This window comes from Grampus griseus, assembly GCF_964374135.1.
Source record: "Grampus griseus genome assembly, chromosome: X".
Classification (NCBI taxonomy): domain Eukaryota; kingdom Metazoa; phylum Chordata; class Mammalia; order Artiodactyla; family Delphinidae; genus Grampus; species Grampus griseus.
The window spans coordinates 56,735,955-56,759,882 of NC_138999.1; the positions used below are offsets into that span (position 1 = coordinate 56,735,955).

Sequence of the window (23,928 nt, forward strand, 5' to 3'; positions counted from 1 at the left end):
TCTCCTGGAGAAGTAGTGCAGCATAGTTGAAATCAGAAAACCTAGGTACAAGTCTATTTCTTTTCTGTGTGACCTTGGGCAAGTTAGGCCATCTCTCTGAGCTTCAATAAAATGTGGGTAATCATCCCTGCTCTGCCTAGGTGATATGGCTGTATGATGCTCAACTGAAGAAATGAGTGTGAACATGTGATGGAAACAAAGTACTCAGATGGAAGGCCTATTCATCCTCCCTAGTGTGTGCCTTACTGCTGGAAGCAGATATCTTGATTCTGGTAAACTAGTCACCCAAAGAAAGTAGAGTTGAAAGACCCTTGGGGTGGTACTCTGAGCACCTGTTTTCTGCCATTGGCTTTCGTGTGTGACTTTAGGCCAAGTCCCTTCTCCTCTCTGAGTCTGTTTCTTCATTTTAAAAGTTTAGATTATAGCCAGTTGTCTTCAGCTAATGGGCATCAGAATCACCTGGAGAGATGGCAGATGGAGGATGAGCAAAATTTTCTCTTTTTTACAAGTCTCTCCTACCCCCAATAAACTATCTCCCACAAAGCCCAAATCAGAGGAGTTTTATTAAAGTATGTAGGAGTTTCACGTAAAGTATGCCTTATTCAGGATATAGGAGTTGATTTCCAAGTATGTGGTTTGAAGCAGCTGGCTCTCAAAGGAGTCTGGATGCCTTGTTATACTTTAATTAAAATACCGGCCAATTTCAAACCTGTTAACTAGTCATGCTCCTCCCAGTTCCTTGCAATTCCCATTAATGTTGCTTTGTTATGACTGATATTTCCTCCCAGAATACTCCTTCTCGTGTGAACTAAAGATACTAATCTCTGGCCAGACAAAACCCGGTAGAATTGTCCATGTTTTCATTACAATGTTGACTGTAGTAAAAGCCATAGCTGAGAATAACTGAATGTCAAAGCTGAAAAGGCCCTTTGGTTTAAAGACGGACAACTTGGGAGGGACTTGATCAGCATTACAGAGAAGCAGTGACAGAGGTGAGTGTGGACTCCAAATGCTCCTGAAGGGAGCTCTTTCCAATGCTCCATGTTGCCTTTCTATTGCCTTTGATGCTCAGAGGTTTGAAAGTCAAGTAACTTTCAGTCTTATTTCCTAGGCTGGTTTCACTATTCTTTGAAGTAGAAAAACTTAATTTATATGTCATCAAAGTATAATGCCATGTACAAAGCAATGTAAGAAGCAGGCAGCTATGGACACAATCTTTGTAAACACTTCCAACATACCAGATTGGCCTTATCTGCCATTTTTGGTCTTTGCCTCACAAAGAGGTCTCCTTCCTCAACCTGCTTTGTTGTCTTAAATGCCTTACAATCAGTGCTTCTCAGACTTTAATGTGCATATCTATCCCCTGGAGACCTTATTAAAATACAAATTCTGATTCCAGATGTCTGGGATGGGGCCCAGGAATCTGCATTTCTCATAAGCTCCCAGGTAATGCTGATGCTGAGGCTGTTTATAGACCATATTTGGAGTAGCAAGACTTGCAGATGTTGTTAATCTCATTTCTAAACATCTTCTCCATTTATTGTCAACATTCCTTTACCACTGGAGGTAGTGTGGTGTATTAGAAACAGGAACGGCCCTGTAGCTTCTAGTCCTGGGTTTCTATCAATCCCTAACTGTGTGACATTGGGCAAATCATTTTTCATCTTCCTGAGCCTCAAGTTTCCTTATCTGTAGAATGGGGCTCTCACCTGTCACACAATGATGTTGTGAGGCCTGAAGGAATAACTGGGCTTGGTACAAAATAGACTGTAGATGGAGATGCCTAGGTACAAAAAGATTCTGGGCCTACATTTCCTTAGAATTGCAAAAGACAACATGAGCAGTGGATCATGCAAAATATGCTCAAAGATTGTTTCCATGACAAAACTGTAGATGGAGGCCATTAATACTAGACAGTCTGCATACTTTATTAAAAGTCACATGAATGGACCCCAGGATCTAATTCTTTTTTCTTCTGATGTTACATATGTATTTCACAAATGTGTCTTTCTAGCATCTATTAATGTCCTTGGTATCAAGTGATTGTTTTCCCTATGAAAATGAAGGTTTTTCTTCATCAAAAATATCTCTTCAAGGTATCTTGCTTTTCTCTGAAATTTTTCAATGCTTCTGAAGCTTTTTCTGGGCTTGTAATGTGTCAAGGCCATTTGTCTGTAGCCACATTAAAAATAGTATAATTGATCTACATTCTCTCAAAAGCAATTTTTTCTAGTCACAGAAATACTTCTATTACTTTATTTGTTCTAGCTATTACAGAATTAAGGAACTTCTTGAAAAGGGAAGGATTCTTTCCCACAATTGCAACTTATTTTAGAAATACTCTACATGACACCACTTTATTATTCAATTTGGACGCTGAGTTTTGCCCCTCAGTGGCTGGGCAACACACTCCATCTTTTTTTAAACAAAAACTTCAATAATATTTATTATTCTAAATCATCTCTTAACTTTTGCTATCCCCATAAAAAACCCTTAATAGGGGTTTGATCCCAAGGCATCAAGTCCTGCAGAAGCACCAAGACCAATTCTATTCCTCAAACCATGTATGGATGTCACCAGTCTCTTGGGGTGAAACTGCATGTGCTAGAACCTTGGTGAATTAACAGACATATACAAGGACCTTTTTTTCTTTGAAAAACAGCTAAGCCAAGGACTTGAAAACTACCAACTAAAAAATAAATCCTTCATGTCACAAGGTAAAAGTAAATGATCCGTTTTAAGACGGATTATCAAATGGGCATTCTGAAGGTGAGGAGAAAACATAACTCAGAAATCTCTTTCAGCCCAGTTTTTATTCCCCTGTAAACTGGACCTTCATCCCCTCCTTACCCTCAAATACTTGCCTTTTAACATTTTGTTAAGTATGCCAGCTCCAGTAATATGGCTTTTATATGGCAAAGGGAAAACAACATGGGGTGCAGAGTCATAGAGAGCTGGATTAGAATAACAATTCTGTTATTTACTTTCTGTGTGAACTTGAGCCAGTTAATTTTAGCCTGCTGGGTCATAAATCCTTTATCTGTAGAATGAGGAGGATAGCATCCACTTGCATGATTATTGTAGGGACTAAATTATATAATGTATATGAAGCATCTAGCACTTAGTAGGTGCTTAATAAATGTTAACACTGTCAGCTCAACATTTACAGTTCATCCATTGACAGTTTCTCCTACCTGTTGGCCGAGGTATGCAGATAGTTTCCTACAATTGACACGCTTCAATTATCACCCCCTTCCCATAGCCTCTTCTGAATGCCTATCCATCCATCAAGCCTAAGCCAAGCCATTCTCATTCCACAGAAGCTTTTGCTCTTTAAATCAGAGAACAAAAGGGTAGGTGCTGAGGTTCATTCTTTGGGTATAGCCCAGGGCAGGGGTAGAGCCAGCCAGGCACTGCTCCTTGGCTTCCAGTCGGACTGGTGATCCCAACTCTTTAGGCCAGGCTCTTGATCTGTGTCCCAGGAAACACATAGCAATCTCACAGCCACATTTCTGGGACACATATTCTACTGGAATTGTGGTGGCTTTCTCTGGTTCTCAATAATCTCTCAATATTTGTAGTGGTGACTGTGGAATTTCCCCCCAAGGAAACCAGAGTGAAATCATGTCTCTAATATCTTCAAAGGTACTGAGGCCCCATTGGCCACTGCTTCTGTGGCTAAAATCTGCACACCTGCTTTGTTTAGTTAGTCATCTAATGGGACAGAGCAGAGAGGCCACAGCTCAGACTGGGGCTCAATGAGTACTTCCTGAGTGAGGCCATTAGGCCTCACAGAGATTCCCTTTTAGGGAGAGCAGCAGGTAGAATGGTGCCCACTTGGCTTACTTTATCCTGGTTTCTTAGCAACTTGGCCTTTGAGACTGGGTAGAGCTGAGAGTTCAATATGGCCACCTGGGTACATCGTCATTAAGAATGTCATCAAATTGCTATTCAATTACTTCCACAAAGGCTCTCAGTGTGTTTAGCTTACATGTTACTAACTCATCAATAAGCCATATTTAGAATTCAATCTTGAAAGTAGCTATTGCCTTTCAGTAACACTGTTCCCAAGGCATCTCAGAGTTGGTTTGGGCATGGGTGCATTCTTTCTCATCTCCCTCTCTCTTACCCTCTCTCTCGCCTCCCCTCTCCCCATGTCTATGCTTCTTTCTCAGTACTATAGTCAGTGCACTAGTGGGGCCTGGCTAGAAGAGTCCAATAGGAAAGTCCTTTCTCTCACACTGGACCACATTATAATTACACAGACACTAAAGGCAGGCTATCTTAAAGCCCACCCTAAAGCCAAGGCACCTGTGTGGAAACAAGCGATGACACTTTCTCCAGCAGCTTCTTTTCAACAAACAGGAATCAGAAATGTCTACTCGTCAGATTTCTGACTCACTACACTGTGTTTTAATTCCTTTCCAATGATTGAAATAGCAAATGAGGAAGACCAGGAGCTCATGTCTGGAAGTTCCATATGGTGGCAAATATGTGTGGCTCAAGAAAGAGGGTAAAAGCCAGATCCTCAAAATGATGGCCATTAAAGCGACCAATCATAAGCCCCCTTGCTAGATAAGCATGGTGTAATGGAAAGAACCTTGTGTAGGTGCCCAGGGATGTGGTATCTTGTTTACACGTGGCTGCTAACTTGCTCTGCCTCAGTTTCCCCAATGGTAAACTAAGGAGTTAGACTAAATAATTCTGAAAGGCCTTTCTAATCAAATATTTTATAGGTCATAAAAAGAGTCTTTTATCTCAAAGGCTGTGGTTCTTAACCTTTATTGTGTCACAGGCCCAATCTGAAATTCACTAGAATGTTATGGACCATTTCCTCAGAAAAGGCATATTGAAAAGGCATACCATTTCAGAGGCTTTATGAAGTTCCTGAATCCATAGATAATGGGTTAAGAACTGTTTCTTTCAGGTGATAAAACAGCTTATCTGCAGAAGGCAGACATGAAGCAACAGTGACAACTGCCTGGCCTCAATCATCTTAACAATTCTCCCCAGCATTTGACCCAAAAATGGAACTCCTGCAGAACAAACACAGTCTGCCTTTTTTAAAAGAACTGTCTTCAGCTTTTGTTTCTTTCTTGATTGCTTGGAAAGGAAGCTGTCAGGAGAAAACAGGAGGAAGAATAATTCAAACAGACCTAGGCTTTGACATGTAAAACATGCTTTGCAGATTTGTCTTAAGCAGCTGTATGCAAAAGCAGGAAGGCCACCTTCCTGAGTCCACTTGGAGGGATTGTGGGGGCATCACTCATTCTGTCTGGTCCCATAAGAGCAGACACATTCTTGGCAATATATTACAGCGCCAAAGCTCCAAACTGGCACCAGGGTCCATATCCTCAGTAAGAGATATTAAGATTCTCTAAAGTTCAGCAAACATTCCTACTCCCCTACTTCCAAGGTAAGCAATGGCCCCAACTCAAGTAACTTCTAGTTCAGGGTAAGACTTCTGAGATCAATCTTTAGCCCCAAATCTTTCAGAGCTAGATGGCCTTTTGAGGAGGCAGGAAGTTCAGAGAGGAGTTGAAAACTGAGCTCCTCTCTTCGACTTGGGATGGTGGATAGCTTGGTTTCTGCAGTCTGCCTTGAGGGAGTTCAGCCATTCACAGTCTTATAGGAGCTCAAGATAGACCTTCTGAGGGAATGAAGACAGAATACAAAGGAGAAATAAACTTGTATCTAGGATGTGTGTCCCTTATTTTATAGCATCCCAGAGCCTGAAGGTGCAGGGCCAGGAAAGATCTGCTCTTCAGCACACAACGGTTTGAAGAAGACTCTTCTAGAACCTGGAAAGAGTCCCCTGAGGCCAAGGTTTTTGAAACCTGAAAGGGAAAGAAGAGAGTAAGGAATTAGCTAGGACTGGTTAAACACTTAACAGCCACTGAGCAGTAGGCCCTCTCTTGGTAGGTAGCTAATCTTCTGAGCAATAGCGGCTGGGTAGAAAAAGGCCCTTATAACTCAGATCCCATGAAACTGTCCTAATACGGTGCTAAAATCAGGGCTGGAAACTGTGTGCCTTAAGCCTGAACTCTAATCCCCAAAAAGTCCACAGGAGATACAGATGCCTGATACCTCTGAGATTACTCACCTTGCTGAATGGCCACTGCCTTTATGGCCCTACAATAACTCCAAACTTCCTTTTACTGAGACTTCACCTTCATGAGAGCTGATAAGAAAACTCTTATCTACCCATAGACCTCTGAGGACTGGCAGTGATATGAAGAAAAGGAAGGCTGAGGAGTACATGGAAAGCTCTGCTCCAGATACCTGGATCTGATTTATGTGTGTATTGGTTCATGTCATGCCAGCAATCTGATTGTCAATCAGAACTCCTAGTAGAGAAAGAAATTTCCATGATCTCCATGGTTCTGGTGATCTTAGTAAGTTACTTATCCCCTTTGAACCTCAGTTCCTTTATTTGTTGAGTGAAAATACATATTAACTTCCCTATTTCTGGCATTTGATATGGACTAAATGATATAATGGACGTGAAAATGCTTTGCATTAGACAAATATAAAGAACTAAGGATGAAGGTTCAAGGGGTAAGACTGAAATTGTGATTTGATCTGAAGGAATGAAGTTCCCCTACAAATACTAAGGTAGACTCTTGGGACCTGCTATAATATCAAATGAGAGGTTACTGATATTCTTATAGACCCAAAGGATGTCGGAGTTAAAAGGTTCCAAACATTTCATCTTACATGTTGGGAAATTGAGGCCCAGAGAAGGAAATGTAATTGCCCAAAATGTCACAATTTAGGATTCCTAATGACCTTGATTCAAAGGCAATTTGTAAAACTATACTGTAGTTTGGCTGAGCAAGAAAGAAATGAAACTTAAAAACACAGAGAACCTCAGAATTAAAAGGCAGTAAGTTTAAGGGTCATGTAATTACAGGGTAGTGAACTGAGGAATGGAGGTGAATTCCCACCCTCTGGACCCACATGGCACTCCAGTCCTCAAAAACTCAGATCTCATAAAGAAGGTATATGTGTAACAAGGTTTTGTAATCAGGGATGGATACTACATACCTGAGGCCTCAACTCTCATCTCCAGGAAGTCTGCCTTGAGAACTGTGGGTAAAGGAGGAAAGACATTTCACTAAGACTCTAGAAATCAGAACTGGAAAGGAAAGCAAGTGGATGGGTGACCCTTCCAGGATGGTGGCAATTAGGCCATTTGAAAAATGAAGAAGTGATTCCATCCAGATGTTTCAAAACATCTCACTCCATGCTTATAGGTTGGCATACCTCTCTGCCAGATTTAGAGAGCCCAGTATCCCAGACACAAAGACATCTTTCAGGTGCCAGCACAATCCTTCGAGTGCCATACTATGGGAGGCAAGGGAAGACCAGAGGAATTGGCCAAAGACCAAAGACTACATTCTGTGATTATCTCCAATGGGAAAAAGGCAAAGACGGAAGGCAAGTGCCTTGTGAAACATGAATCTTTCTTTGCCTTGAAGACCAAACCAGCCTCTTGATGTGCTTAGATTGGTCCTAAAGTAGACTTGTCTGGGGATGGTTGGAGGCAAGAGACAATCCTGGAGAATCAAGCTCCATATAATTTGGCCAGAAAATCCCAGACAACAGCTTGTCCCAGGGCTATATCCTGAACATTGTTTTTCTCTTCTCTCTTAAGTCTATTAATACCTACTCCCTGAGTGATCTTATTCCCATCCATGATTTCAATTCCCATCAAATACTGAGACCACCCCCAAAAGGTTACTATTCACATTGTAGTATATGTGAATGCCCCTATAAATTTGTACAGTGGCTGTACTTAACAGTTCTACCTCTAAACCTACGTAGATCCAGCCCCAATCACTAGTCTAAGTTGCAGTTACCCACTGGACATTTCTATCTGGATGTCCCACAGAGTCTTCATACAAACTGTGTCCAAACTTGAGCAGAGAAACTTTCCCACAAAACCTATTCCTCCATGATTAATTATTGTTACCATCTACCTAACTGCCCAAGTTAGACTTTCTTCTCTCTTAATCTTTCTCCAATGCTCCATGTTTGAAAAGTCAGTAAGGTCTTACTGAGTCTACCTCAAATCTGTCCTTTCATTCCATTCCTATTGACAATGCCATACATCAGGACCTCATCAACTCTTGCCAGGATGATTAGCCTCCTAACTGGTCTCCCTGCCTCCAGGTTTTACTGTCCCAACTATCTTCCTCATTAACAGCAGAATGTGTGTGTGTGTTTTTTTTTTAAATAACTCAGGCAGCTTAGAATATGCATTGTCATGCTGAAAAGTTTTCCATGACACCCCATGGACTACAGAATAAAGACCAAACTCCTTAGTATGTCATATAAGGCGTTTACAGTCTGGCCCCAATCCATCTTCTTGGCCTCAACTCTAGCTAAGCTTCCTTCTTCTCACCCCCACATTCTAGCCAAAGTGGAACACTAATCACTTTGTGAACCTGCCTTGCATAAGCTATTCTGCCTTACTGAAATGTCTTCCCCTCCCTTCTCTTCTTGATGAGCCACTTCTCATTTTATTTCAAGTTTTTAATTTTTTTTAATTGTTGTATTGTAGAAGGGAGATGAATGAGAAGTGAGGTCATTCAAATGTCAGGTTACATAGAGTCAGGTGTACAAACTGGAAGCAAAAAGGGGCAGAGAAAAGGTTAAACAGATCATTTTCATTAGAGATGATATGGGATTGACTGGCTAGTCTAAGAATCTTGACCAGTAGCCATCATGTAGGTGCACTGATGCAAGTGGTGGTTACAAAACTGGGGCCTAGACAGAAGGGGTGCTTTCCTTATATGGATGCTGAGTGGGAGGAACCTGTGGGTACCTAGGAAGGTGGCTTATTACATATTGGAGGACTGGTGTACCCACCTTGGCCTTACCCACAATCCTGCCAAGATGGAATCTGGGAATAAGGAACAGGATTAAATTTAGGTTCCAGAGGCCTGGACATAGGATTGGTTAGGTTGTCCTCCAGCCTGAAGTGCCTGCTTTGACCACAGTGCCCTATGTTGCAGTTGGTCCAAGACCTCCCTGAGCACTAAATGACAAAGCCCAGGTAGTGGTTACCAATCTTTCCACACTTTCAACACCAGGTTGGCTACAGTTTCCCTATTAAAAGTCAGGCTGCCTTAAAGATTCTGTTGGACTTTGTTCATGCCTAGTACGTATCCCTCTCAATGCCTTGGTTCCCTGTTCAAAGCTACAGATCAATCCCTCACATTTTCAGTGTATTCTATCCATCTTTAAAGCCCCATCTCAGATATCACTTCCTCTAAAAAGCTTTCCTTTAGATATGCCTAGTTCATTCTGTTAATTCTAGTTTGCTTCATTCTATTTCCCTGGTATTTATTTCTCATATGGTTTATCCTAGGGAAGTTGGAAGGACCACCAGGAAGTAGGAAGTAGTCCTGCTCATAGGCAGATACTTTATTAAGAATATAAAGTATTCTCTCTCTTTCTGTTTTTCTTTTTTTCCCTCAAGCCTATCTGATTAAGCCTGCTTTAAAAATGTCCTAGGTGAAAACTTTATCTTCATTCTATCAGTAAGAGAAATCTGGGGCTTTGACCTCACTTTCATTTGTTATGGTAGAATAAATGGTAAATTATTGTCTAAGGAGAATTTGGCCTAGTCTATAGTTCCTTGTGGCTGACTGCCAAGCAGAACTAGGGTGACCTGCTGTTCAGAATCATGTCCTGGTGAGTCGGGTCCCACAGTTTTAACTAGATGATGTCAAACCTATCCCAGCTCCAGCGCTGGTAAAGGCACATTGTTCTGCTTTTAACTGGTACCTGGAAGAGTTACACTCCTGTCACCCATCAGGAAGCACAATTTTGAACTCTCTGATAAGCAACATTGAATAAACTCACAGAAGAGTGCCTGAAGGCCAAGCAATCATTTCTCCAGGTGTTTTAGTCTAAAGGGTGCCAAATGATAGGCTTTGGAAAGCCTGTACCAGTACTTGAGGGATTTTAAAAACAAATTAACTGGAAGAAAGAAATAAAGGAAGGAAATTTAAAAAACCCACACTCCCAGGCCCTACTCCTGGAGATTCTGTTTTTTGTGGGTCTAGAGCAGAAGGCAGGAATCTGTGTTCATTTTATTTTCCCTCAAAATTTTCCAGGTGATTTATATGTTCAGCCAGTTCGAAAACAACCACCTAAGTCTAATGTTTACCTCTGAAATGAGGGCTATGCTTATTCTAAGGCTGTTTATATTAGAATATTGCTTTCTATATATTCATATCAGCTGCCCTTTTAGAATATAATAGGGTCTAAATAAGTAAACTAACAAAAAAAATTAGACCTACATCGAGCATAAAGTTTTTGCAATACCACTTGGCCTGTGAGTACTCTATGTATGTGTGAGAGAGAGAGGAGAAAGAGAGAAAGAGATGGAAAGACAGAGTCAGAGAGGCAGAGACAACAGATACAGAGATAGACAAAGAAAGAGAGACATGGAGAGAGACAGAAAAAGAGTCAAAGAGATAGGGAAACAGAGACATAAGTAGAAAAACACAAGGAGAGACATAAAGAGACTGAGAATTACAGAGACAGAGAAACAGTGTGCGAGAGACAAATGGACAAGAGTGACAAAGGCAGAGAGACATACAGTTATAGAGACAAAGACAGAGACACAGGGAGACAGAGAGACAGTGTTGGGGGAGAGAAAGGAACAAACACAGACAGAGAGAAAGAGACAGAGCTACAGAGAAACAAAAATACAATGTTAAGAGAGCAAATGACATGCTCATGATACATTTATTAAAAAGTTATTTGGTTTCATTTCTGTCACCTGCATCTCTTACCTTCCTGTTTTCCGGGAAGCTATTTCAAAGAACCTGGTCCTGGAAGCCACCCTGCAAAGAGAAGCCAACCAAGTCCCATGAGTTGCTCTGGAATATGTGTGGGAACCAATGGCCAATGGAAAGGAAAAGAAAATATGAACCAGATAGGCCACCAATGCCAGGCTCTGCCTTAGCTTGCAAAGGATCTGGGTCTGAGGAAAAACCCAAGTATCAGAATGTGAAATGGCTCAGAGACCATAGGCACCCCCAAGGCTATGGCTGATACTCTTTGCTTCCCCTTGGCTCAGAATGATCTAAGTATGTTGCCCATTCAGATTACTCTTGGGAGAAATAAGTGAAACAAGTTCTTGGTTTCAGAGTATAATTTTTGACATTTTGCAAATACACTTAGCTAATTAGTCCAAACAGTAGAGGCTCTGTTTTTCTTATTTCCTCAATTTTGCAATTATGGAAAACAAAAGACACAAGAAAAAGGAACACTAGGAGGCAGAATACTGAGAGGGGTCCCAGGCACTGGCTGAGGAGAGGCCTGCCAGGCTAGTTTTGTGGCCAAGAAAAGCTGGTCCCTGAGAGTTGCTGTGGCCCCACCTTAGCTGCTCTATCCCTGATTCCTTGACTTACAGGCCAGACTCAGGAAGGCTGGTTGGATAATAGCTCTGCTACTACCCTGTAAGAGGCTCTCTGGAGAATCTGAGTCATTCTGGAAGATTTTTAAAAATCATACCTTCTCTTTAAAAAAAAAAGCTTCAAAGCACACGTAAAATGACCAAATCTGTTCATTAAATTACTTTTAAAACCAGTAGTAATAATAAGAAAAAAAATTTACAGAGGCAAAGAAGCATGAAAGCAGCCGGTAATCTTATCACCCTAGAGAGATCAGGGAGACTAAGAAAAATGGGTCTCCTATCGGGTACCAAGATTTAAACACCTCACCTTTAGGAAAAATCTCCCAGCTTTAAGTGTTGAGTAGAACACTCCAAACAGAGCTGGTCTGCGACAGTCCCCTACACTATGAAGTGAACGATACCCTGGAGTTGTGCATTGTACACCCTTCACAACCATAATGGTGATCCTGAAAGCATTCTTAGTGGTCTAAGGTGGACTTTAGGTCAAGGTTGAAAAACAACTCTACTTACACAGACGATGGGATTTCCCCTGCATTGCCAGTCACTATATCTGGCTTTGGTTCGGGTTTCTGGGTAGTAGTTGCCCGGCAGGGAGGATCTGGAGGCCTCACTGGGGGTCGGATGATGGTTGGCTTTTCTCCTGGAGGCCGAACTGTGCTGAAACTGTCAGAGTCTCCTGGAAAAGAGAACAACAAGAACTTGGACAGTGAGCCAAATGGAACACCACTCCTCAGCAGGTACCCAATATTGCAGCTATCATGGCCACCTCCCTTGGTCCCCATTTCTTTTTGGTAACTAACAACTCTGGATTAAAAAATATATTCTTCCAGAAGCTGTCCCTTCAGAAAGTCTATGTTTGAACCTCAGCTCTGGAGCTTCACATTTGTGTGACCTAGGGTATGTCACATCAATTTGCTCAGTCTCAGTTTCCTCAACCAGATAATCAAGACTAAAAATATATTATCTTACAGAGACATTGAGAGGATTTACTTGGGTGGTAATATGTTTAGTACTGTCACTGGCACATAGCAGGTGCTTAGTCAATGTTTGATGATAAATTTGTTACATTCATCATCACCAAAAATGAGTCTATTTTCACTTAAGCCTTGACTATTGTGGCAGTCTCCTAACTCACCTTTCTGCCTCTATGTCTCTAGTTTCCAGGTCACTCAGTACAAAATAAATACACATAATTTTTTAATAAAATGATTCTGGCAGGAATATAGTGAAACATATGCATGCACACACTGCTGGGGGTACTGTACACTGGGCTTATTCTAACTAGATAGCCATCAATAATTCTGGAACAGAGTATCATCCACCAGAGGGCAGACAGCAAAAGCAAGAAGAACTACAGTCCTGCAGACTGTGGAACAAAAAACACATTCACAGAAAGATGGACAAGATGAAAAGGCAGAGGGCTATATACCAGATGAAGGACCAAGATTAAACCCCAGAAAAACAACTAAACTAAGTGGAGATAGGCAACCTTCCAGAAAAAGAATTCAGAATAATGATAGTGAAGATGATCCAGGACCACAGAAAAAGAATGGAGGCAAAGATCAAGAAGATGCAAGAAATGTTTAACAAAGACCTAGAAAAATTAAAGAACAAACAAACAGAGATGAACAATACAATAATCAAAATGAAAACTACACAAGAAGGAATCAATAGCAGAATAACTGAGGCAGGAGAACGGATAAGTGACCTGGAAGACAGAATGGAGGAATTCACTGCTACGGAACAGACTAAAGAAAAAAGAATGAAAAGAAATGAAGACAGCCTAAGAGACCTCAGGGACAACATTAAATGCAACAACATTCGCATTATAGGGATTCCAGAAGCAGAAGAGAGAGAGAAAGGACCAGAGAATATATTTGAAGAGATTATAGTCGAAAACTTCCCTAACATGGGAAAGGAAATAGCCACCCAAGTCCAGGAAGAGCAGCGAGTCCCATACAGGATAAACCCAATGAGAAACACGCCGAAACTCATAGTAATCAAATTGGCAAAAATTAAAGACAAAGAAAAATTATTGAAAGCAGCAAGGGAAAAACGACAAATAACACAAGAAACTCCCATAAGGTTAACAGCTGATTTCTCAGCAGAAACTCTACAAGCCAGAAGGGAATGGCATGACATATTTAAAGTGATGAAAGGGAAGAACCTACAATCAAGATTACTCTACACGGCAAGGATCTCATTCAGATTCGACGGAGAAATCAAAAGCTTTACAGACAAGCAAAAGCTAAGAGAATTTAGCACCACCAAACCAGCTCTGCAACAAATGCTAAAGGAACTTCTCTAAGTGGGAAACACAAGAGAAGAAAAGAACCTACAAAAACAAACCCAAAACAATTAAGAAAATGGTCATAGGAACATACATATTGATAATTACCTTAAATGTGGATGGATTAAAAGCTCCAACCAAAAGACACGTGCTTGCTGAATGGATACAAAAACAAGACCCATATATATGATGTCTACAAGAGACCCACTTCAGACCTAGGGACACATACAGACTGAAAGTGAGGGGATGGAAAAAGATATTCCATGCAAATGGCAATCAAAAGAAAGCTGGAGTAGCTGTACTCATATCAGGTAAAATAGACTTGAAAATAAAGAATGTTACAAGAGACAAGGAAGGACACTATATAATGATCAAGGGATCAATCCAAGAAGAAGATATAACAATTATAAATATATATGCACCCAACATAGGAGCACCTCAATACATAAGGCAAATGCTAACAGCTATAAAAGAGGAAATTGACAGTAACACAATAATAGTGGCGGACTTTAACACCTCACTTACAACAATGAACATATCATCCAAAATGAAAATAAATAAGGAAACAGAAGCTTTAAATGACACAACAGACCAGATCGATTTAACTGATATTTATAGGACATTCCATCCAAAAACAGCAGATTACACTTTCTTCTCAAGTGTGCACAGAACATTCTCCAGGATAGATCACACCTTGGGTCACAAATCAAGCCTCAGTAAAATTAAGAAAATTGAAATCACATCAATCATCTTTTCTGAACCACAATGCTATGAGATTAGAAATGAATTACAGGGAAAAAAACGTAAAAAACACAAACACATGGAGGCTAAACAATACGTTACTAAACAACCAAGAGATCACTGAAGAAATCAAAGAGGAAATCAAAAAATACCTAGAGACAAATGATAATGAAAACACGATGATCCAAAACCTATGGGACGCAGCAAAAGCAGTTCTAAGAGGGAAGTTTATAGCTATACAAGCCTACCTCAAGACACAAGAAAAATCTCAAGTAAACAATCTAACATTACACCTAAAGCAACTAGAGGAAGAAGAACAAACAAAGCCCAAAGATAGCAAAAGGAAAGAAATCATAAAGATCAGAGCAGAAATAAATGAAATAGGAACAAAGTAAACAACAGCAAAGATCAATAAAACTAAAAGCTGGTTCATTGAGAAAATAAACAAAATTGATAAACCATTAGCCAGACTTATCAAGAAAAAGAGGGAGAGGACTCAAATCAATAAAATTAGAAATGAAAAAGGAGAAGTTACAACAGACACCTCAGAAATACAAAGCATCCTAAGAGACTACTACAAGCAAATCTCTGCCAATAAAATGGACAACCTGAAAGAAATGGACAAATTCTTAGAAAGGTATAACCTTCCAGACTGAACCAGGAAGAAACAGAAAATATGAACAGACCAATCACAAGTAATGAAATTGAAACTGTGATTAAAAATCTTCCAATATGGACTTCCGTGGTGGTGCAGTGGTTGAGAGTCCACCTGCCGATGCAGGGGACGTGGGTTCATGCCCCGGTCCGGGAGGATCCCACATGCTGTGGAGCAGCTGGGCCGGTGGGCCATGGCCGCTGGGCCTGCGCATCCGGAGCCTCTGCTCTGCAGAGGGAGGGGCCACAGCAATGCATACCTGCACAGCCTGCATACCGCAAAAAAAAAATCTTCCAACAAACAAAAGTCCAGGACCAGATGGCTTCAGAGGTGAATTCTATCAAACATTTAGAGAAGAGATAACACCCATTCTTCTCAAACTCTTCCAAAAAATTGCAGAGGAAGGAACACTCCCAAACTCATTCTATGAGGCCACCATCACCCTGAAACCAAAATTGGACAAAGATACTACAAAAAAAAGAAAATTACAGACCAATATCACTGATGAATATAGATGCAATAATCCTCAACAAAATACTAGCAAACAGAATCCAACAACACATTAAAAGGTTCATAAACAATGATCAAGTGGGATTTATCCCAGGGATGCAAGGATTCTTCAATATACGCAAATCAATCAATGTGAAAAACCATATTAACAAACTGAAGAATAAAAACCATATGATCATCCCAATAGATGCAGAAAAAGCTTTTGACAAAATTCAAACCCATTTATGATAAAAACTCTCCAGAAAGTAGGCATAGAGGGAACCTACCTCAACATAATAAAGGCCATATATGACAAACCCACAGCCAACATCATTCTCAATGGTGAAAAATTGAAAGCATTTCCTCTAAGATCAGGAATGAGACAAGGATGTCCACTCTCACTACTATTATTCAACATAGTTTTGGAAGTCCTAGCCATGGCAATCAGAGAAGTAAAAGAAATAAAAGGAATACAAATTGGAAAAGAAGAAGTATAACTGTCACTGTTTGCAGATGACATGATAGTATACATAGAGAATCTTAAAGATGCCACCAGAAGACTACTAGAGCTAATTAATGAATTTGGTAAAGTTGCAGGATACAAAATTAATGCACAGAAATCTCTTGCATTCCTATACACTAATGATGAAAAATCTGAAAGAGAAATTATGGAAACACTCCCATTTACCATTGCAACAAAAAGAATAAAATACCTCGGAATAAACCTACCTAGGGAGATAAAAGACCTGTATGCAGAAAACTATAAAACACTGATGAAAGAAATTAAAGATGATACCAACAGATGGAGTGATATACCATGTTCTTGGATTGGAAGAAACAATATTGTGAAAATGACTATACTGCCCAAAGCAACCTAGAGATTCACTGCAATCCCTATCAAATTACCAATGGCATTTATTACGGAACTAGAACAAATCATCTTAAAATTTGTATGGAGACACAAAAGACCCCGAATAGCCAAAGCATTCTTGAGGGAAAAAAACGCAGCTGGAGGAATCAGACTCCCTGACTTCAGGCTATACTACAAAACTACAGTAATCAAGACAATATGGTACTGGCACAAAAACAGAAACATAGATCAATGGAACAAGATAGAAAGCCCAGAGATAAACCCATGCACCTATGGTCAACTAATCTATGACAAAGGAGGCAAAGATATACAATGGAGAAAAGACAGTCTCTTCAGTAAGTGTTGTTGGGAAAACTGGACAGCTACACGTAAAAGAATGAAATTAGAACACTCCTTAACACCATACAGAAAAATAAACTCAAAATGGATTAGACACCTAAATGTAAGATGGGACACTATAAAACTCTTAGAGGAAAACATAGGAAGAACAGTCTTTGACAAATAACAGCAAGATCTTTTTTGATCCACCTCCTAGAGTAGTGGAAATAAAACCAAAAATAAACAAATGGGACCTAATGAAACTTCAAAGCTTTTATACAGCAAAGGAAACCATAAACAAGATGAAAAGACAACCCTCAGAATGGGAGAATATATTGCAAACAAATCAACGGACAAAGGATTAATCTCCAAAATATATATACAGCTCATGCAGCTCAATATTAAAGAAACAAACAACCCAATCCAAAAATGGGGAGAAGACCTTAAATAGACATTTCTCTAAAGAAGACATACAGATGGCCAAGAAGCACATGAGGAGCTGCTCAACATTACTAATTATTAGAGAAATGCAAATCAAAACTACGCTGAGGTATCACCTCACACCATTTAGAATGGGCATCATCAGAAAATCTACAAACAACAAATGTTGGAGAGGGTGTGGAGAAAAGGGAACCCTCTTGCACTGCTGGTGGGAATGTAAATTGATGCAGCCACTATGGAGAACAGTATGGAGGTTCCTTAAAAAACTACAAATAGATTTACCATATGATCCAGCAGTCCCACTACTGGGCATATACCCAGAGAAAACCATAATTCAAAAAGACACATGCACCCAATGTTCATTGCAGCACTATTTACAATAGCCAGGTCATGGAAGCAACCTAAATGCCCATCGACAGACGAATGGATAAAGAAGATGTGGTACATATATACAATGGAATATTACTCAGCCATAAAAAGGAACGAATTTGAATCATTTGTTGAGACGTGGACGGATCTAGAGAGTGTCATACAGAGTGAAGTAAGTCAGAAAGAGATAAACAAATATCGTATATTAACACATGTATGTGGAACCTAGAAAAGTTGTACAGATGAGCCGGTTTGCAGGGCAGAAGTTGAGACACAGATGTAGAGAACAGACGTATGGACACCAAGTGGGGAAAACTGTGGTGGGGTGGGGATGGTGGTGTGCTGAATTGGGCGATTGGGATTGACATGTATATACTGATGTGTATAAAATTGATGACTAAGAAGAACCTGCAGTATAAAAAAATAACAAAAACAAAACAAAACAAAAGGAATTCTGGAACAATGTGAATGAAATGCAAAATAATATATATGAGACAGTTCATACTCATTAATCCAGTTGATCCACTTTGGGGAACAGGCCCAAAGAAATTAACTCTAAAGAAAAAAATAAGGAAAACAAGTAGCACATAAACATGCTTCTTAACAGCAAAAATTCAGACCCAACCACAAAGGCTGATAAACAAACAATTCAATTCTTACAAGTATTTAACCAATACATATTATGCATGAAATGACAAGGATTTAGGCTAGGTCAAAAAATGTATTCATATAAAATAATATTAAGTGAAAAAAAGTCCACAAAAAATGTTCATGGCCTGATGAACACCATCTGGAAATAGACACGTTTGCAACTATGCAAGGGTGTTAGTAGATCTTGATATTCATTCAATTTTTGTCAGTAAACCTTGATATTCATTGTTTTCTTCTACAAAACTTTTTAAGGTAAATGTAAAAAATATTAACTTTAATCCATATAATACTGTTGTAAGATTTACCTTAAGTATTTCCACACTGTATTTCTTCTCCTTAAAGATTTTCTCAGTGACTATAAAATGTACAGGATAAGTTCAAACTCCTTAACATAAATTCAAGGCCCTCTATGAGCTGGTCCCAAATTATTAAACCAGGTACTAGTGCTAGATTTTAAATACCAGCTCTACTTTTGTTAAACTGGTCTCCTCACCGGCCCTATCAAAGCAGCAAGCCCTTGACTCTTCTAGATGAGACAGTATGGTACAGTGTGGAAAGTAAGTCTGGAGTTGGGCAGACCCTGCTTTCAGGCCTTGTTCTGCGACTTCCAAACTGTGGAACCCTGTGCAGTTATTTCAACTCTTTGACTATCAAGGTATTCATCTGGGAAATGGATATAATAACCCGTCCTCACAAGCTGGTTGTAAGGACTAAATTAGATGGCTGTTAGAGAATACCTAGCATGTAGTAGGGATAAGTAAGTGTTAGACTCTGTCCTGCTTCTTTCCCGATATATGTCCCTGTTCTCATGTCTTATCTGTACTGTAACTACCCCTAAACAGTCAGCTCAAATCTCAATCCTCTGAACACTTGAGCTGACATTGGTAATTTCCATCCATGTAAGCACTCATGAAGTACTTATATATTGCTCCATGGGGTTTTTTAATTCCTCCAGCTAGTCATTCTGGTGAGGCAGACAGATATGAAGAAAGATAATGATAATACAGTGTGATTGGTGTTCTAATGGAGGTATGAACCAAGTACTATTCATTTACACACTAGGCTGTATCTTACATTTCTGGACATGCCATTCCCCTTAGCACCAGGTCGGGTACACAGAATTGCAGCTAAAGAGTGACCAAAATAATAATAATAATCCAATTTTTCTAACACATTATAATATTCAAAGCACTCTCCCAATTAATTATTTGATGTTCACAATAAGCTTGGGAGGAAAGAATAGCAGATGGGTCTTATCTTTCCCATTTTATAGAGAAGGAAACTAAGGTTCGGAAAGGTGAACTCACTCACCCGCAATCATATAGTTAGGTAAGTGGTAGAGTGAGGACTAAAACTCATATCTCCTGTTTTTGCATCCACTTTTCTTCCCAGTGTCTGCTGTTTTGTTGTTATTAGTAGTAATATAAAAAGTTATAAATGACAATAATAATGGTAATGGTAATAAAATAACTGGTAAAAAACTTTAGCTACCTTTTTTATTGAACACCTGCTCTGTTCCAGGTACTATGATAATATACTCAGTACTTTATGCATATATACTCATTTAACATTGGCCCTAACCCTGAAAGACAAGAAGCATTATGCCTGTTCTACAGTTGAGGAAACAGAAACACAGAGATGAGAAGTATAACCCCATAGTTAATTGACAATAGACTCAGGTCCATCTGCTTTCCAAAGCCCAAGTGGTCAGAAGTACCAGTGATTTTCAACCTTGGCTATACATTGGGAACATTGAAATTATACAGTACTGGGGACCCATCCCCAGAGAGCCTAGCTTAATTGATTGGGGTAGCACCTTGGTATGGGTATTTTTAAAAGCTCCCCAGGTGATGCTATGTATAGCCAGAGTTGAGAACCACTAGGTCACATGATGCTGCTTGCTCACTGCAGATCAGATTATAACAGCTGACAATGCTGTTCCATTTCTACTGGTCACTGGAGGAGGTATTGGATAGGAAGCATATGCTACAGTCAGAGCCAGAAAACATTTCTACCTGAAGCTGTATCCACCCTAAGGCTACTGTTTCCTTTGGTGAGAGAACCAGATGACTCCCCCTGAAATATGAAACCCATTCATTTCCCAGTTGCAGCCACATCCAAATAGACATCAAACCAAGGCCTCAGAAAACAAATGTCATCAGCCTTGCATCCTCCTAGGCTCTTTATTGGGTGCTGCAAATTGATGATTCATTTTAAGTCAAACTTTGAAGTAGTAGCAATGGGCTTTCTTGTTTGAAAGACCCCAATGTTGTTCTCTCCTGCCTCTAATTTGCGACAGTATAGCCACAGTGTCAAACTGAGGAGGCAGGGATGGAAGAGTAATAATAACTGGGAGTCAAAAGACCTAGATTCCAGTCTTAATACTAAAACTAACTTGCTGTGTGAGCTTGAGCAGATCACTTCCCTACCTGTACAATGTGAACTTGGACTATTTTCCAGATCAGTAGGTCCATGATATGTCTATAGGCCTATATCTCTCCCCGCTGACTTTTATATGCTACAGTGGAATACTCTAGAAGTCAGTTCTGATCATGTACCTAACCAGCTTGAAAAAAATCTCCAGATAGAAAGATAGATAGGTACTAGATTTAGATTTCACAGCTCCCTGTTGCCTGCAGAATAAACTCAAACATTTTTTAACCTGGAATTCACTACCTTCTTCCACCTGGCCTCAACTGATGTTTCTGGTCTAACTTTCCACCCTTCCTCTTTACATATCCCATAGTCCACAGAAACAGTATTATTTCTTGTTCCACGTACACATCCTACAATTAATCATTTCTTTCCTAGATGCCCTTTACCCCTTCTAATATGCCCAAATTTGCATCATCTATTAAGATTCAGCTTAAGTGCCACATCTCTTAGAAGCCTAATATGTTCCAAGTTCCTTTCTCTTACTCTTACAGCACCAACCACCTTGTACTTTGAATCAGGGCTCTTTGTTTTGGTGGCTCTATCTCCCCTATTAAAATGGAGCAACCTGAGAGCTAGATCTAAGTGGGATTCCTCTCTGTATTCACCAGGGGCCCAAGTAAATTGCTTTGCATGTAACTGGTATTCAATAAATACTCATTGAGAAAAGAAAAACACAGTTCAGTCCATTAGAAGGACAACGGAAAAAGCTTTCCCTTTTGAAGTCCCCATTTGTGCCATCTGTGACAAACACAAACATGATATACCCAAATTTCAGGGCTATTCTAAAATCTAAATTGAAAGGTGTTCAATAGACTGAGTGTTCCTTGAGGGCTTTTGTGCCTGGCCTTATGCTCTCACAACATATGCAGACAAATGATTTGACATTGACTTTGCCATCTAGGGGCTTAAAACTGAGTTGGAAAATGAAGTCATACTCATGGGAAATAAGCATGAATACAGTAACTCAGCATCCACAATTAAAGGGTCAAAGTTGGGTGCCAAAAGAAGTGAGGTAAGGGAGAGTTCCCTGGGGCAGAATTGTCAAAAGGCTTCATGGAGGTAATAGGACTTTAGCTGGACTTTGAGGGATGGCTAAGAATCCTTCCTTGCCCCTTCCCCTTATCAACAGTCCTCCTATTTCTGAGTGTTTGGAATTGTCAGAGATAGGTTGAGGGTGGAAAGAGTAGTTCTGAGCTCTTTTATGACACCTACATTTGAAGCTTGAGGCTTCTCATAGGCTCTAGAATATAGAAGAGTAAATATCTACCATCTTCCATGCCTGCCATTTCCTGAGAGGTTGTTACCCAACCACTACCACTATCATTTTTTGAACTTCTTTTATATTACCAGATGTTTTGTATACCTAATCTTACTTAATCTCCACAAAAACCTTACCTGCAATATAGGCATTGTCCCCACTTACAGTTGAGAAAACTGGCTCAGAGAAGTGAAGTTCACCTAATTAAGATTGTGTAGTTAGTAATTAGCCTCCTGTAAAAGCAAAACAACTGCTACCTTTTACTTAGTACTCATTATGTGCCAAGTACATTGGTATCTCATTTCATCATTACAGCAATCCTATAGTCACAAATATCTTCATTTTACAAATTAGAAAACTAAGGCTCAGAGAGGTTGTGACTTGCCCAAGGTCCCACAACTGGGATGAAGCAGAGCCAGGATTCAAACTCACATCTCAGTGACTCTGGAGCCTAAGTCATATCTGAGACTCCACTAAGCCTTTTGAGCTTATTGGTATTTTTACCAAATTGTACTTCCTTTTAATTTATTTTTAACTTCGGTCCACAACTTGACTCTTTGGACCTCCCTCTCCAGCCCAACCTATTCCCTCCCTCCCCATTCTCTATCAAATGACCATAACTAAAGAATTTTAGCATTTATAGATTTCTTAGGACTTGATGAACATCAATATTCAACCTTAAGCCAATTTCTTCCACCTTTTTTTACATCCATCTACACCTTACCCGAGAGCACAGAGTAAAGGGAGGCTGTTTTAACTTGTAGATTCCCTCAAACTTCTAGAATCATCTATCTCTTTCTACGACATTCCCCCATGATCACCTTAAAGCCTCTGACCCCTGTGAATCAACTTGGAGTTAGGCTCCAGGAAAGCCAGAGAATGAAAACTAAACACAGTACATTATTAAAAGCATAATGAGTCCAAACAAGAAAATGTGGATAATGGCCATAAAGCTCATTACTGCAAGAGCAAGTCTGTGCCTAATACTTTTAGAGCAGATGCAAATGCTACTCATAGCATTAGTCACCCCAGTGGAGAATTGATGGCCCTGTGGCTGAGCAGGGCCTTACAAGCACCCTTTCCCCAAGCCCAAAAGCATGCTACCAGAATGCAGTCTTCTCTCTCCAGTCAAGACAGAGGCTCCTAAGCCCATATGTCATAGGGTCTCAGTGTGGATGTATTCTCCATTTTTATCTCAGAACCTCTGGCACAGTGAAGGGCTCTTTACCCCATGCTCCTACTGGAATGTATTCTAACTCCCACTAGAACATGGATGACACTGGACTGGGACTGGTTGCTTACATGCCAGCCTTGCCATGAACCTTTGGAGGGCAGGGAACATGGCCATTCATCTTTGTCTTTCTAATTGCACAGCACTGTGCCTGAATAAATGAACAAATACATGTAAGTAGATGTCCTTCCTCTCCGTTCCCCAAAGGAAAGTCCTAAGTCCCTTTGTAGAAGCTACAAAAATGCCCTTTCCAAAGCCAGGCCTGGTAAGAGGCAGCAACATCAAAGGAAGGCAGGAAATTTGGCTTGTATAATTTTGTTCCTCCAAAAGTGAATGCTTCTTAGAAAACAGAAAGGGGAAGGTAGCTGAAGCCACTTAAGAAATAAGAATGTGATACCCAGGGAGCCAAGGTTCAATCCCCATCTCCACATCTTACAATGTGGGTGACTCTGGGCAAGCTGTTTCACTTCTCTGAGCCTCAGTTTCTCCATCTGTGAAATTGGGAAAATAAAACCTATCTCAAAGGCCTATCAGAATGATTAGATGCAATAGATGAAGAGACGTGTCCAGTTCCATGTGTGGAACAGAAAAGGACCCTTGACAAAATTACATCAGCAAACAATATTGGTTACATTATCAAGTTGAGTGTCATGGAACAAAGCAATTTAACATGCACCTTGTTTTTGCTATCTTTAATTACTAAGAAAATATGTGGAGCACATCCAGTCTATTCAAATGTTG

At 40.0% G+C, this 23,928-nt stretch overlaps 1 protein-coding gene across 1 annotated transcript in view; it reads right to left on the reverse strand.

Moving 5' to 3' along the window:
• Nucleotides 1–5,709: 5,709 nt before the first annotated feature.
• The window catches only part of OPHN1 (oligophrenin 1), a 606,425-nt gene continuing 588,206 nt past the window's right edge, over nucleotides 5,710–23,928 (reverse strand). Inside the window, exons 22-25 of the mRNA XM_082681995.1 lie at nucleotides 11,948–12,113; nucleotides 10,812–10,862; nucleotides 7,048–7,089; nucleotides 5,710–5,837 (exon numbers count right to left, since the gene is read on the reverse strand). Of these exons, the coding sequence (XP_082538121.1) occupies nucleotides 7,056–7,089; nucleotides 10,812–10,862; nucleotides 11,948–12,113 (251 nt within the window). The 3' untranslated portion in view covers nucleotides 5,710–5,837; nucleotides 7,048–7,055. The remainder of the gene's footprint in view (nucleotides 5,838–7,047; nucleotides 7,090–10,811; nucleotides 10,863–11,947; nucleotides 12,114–23,928) is intronic.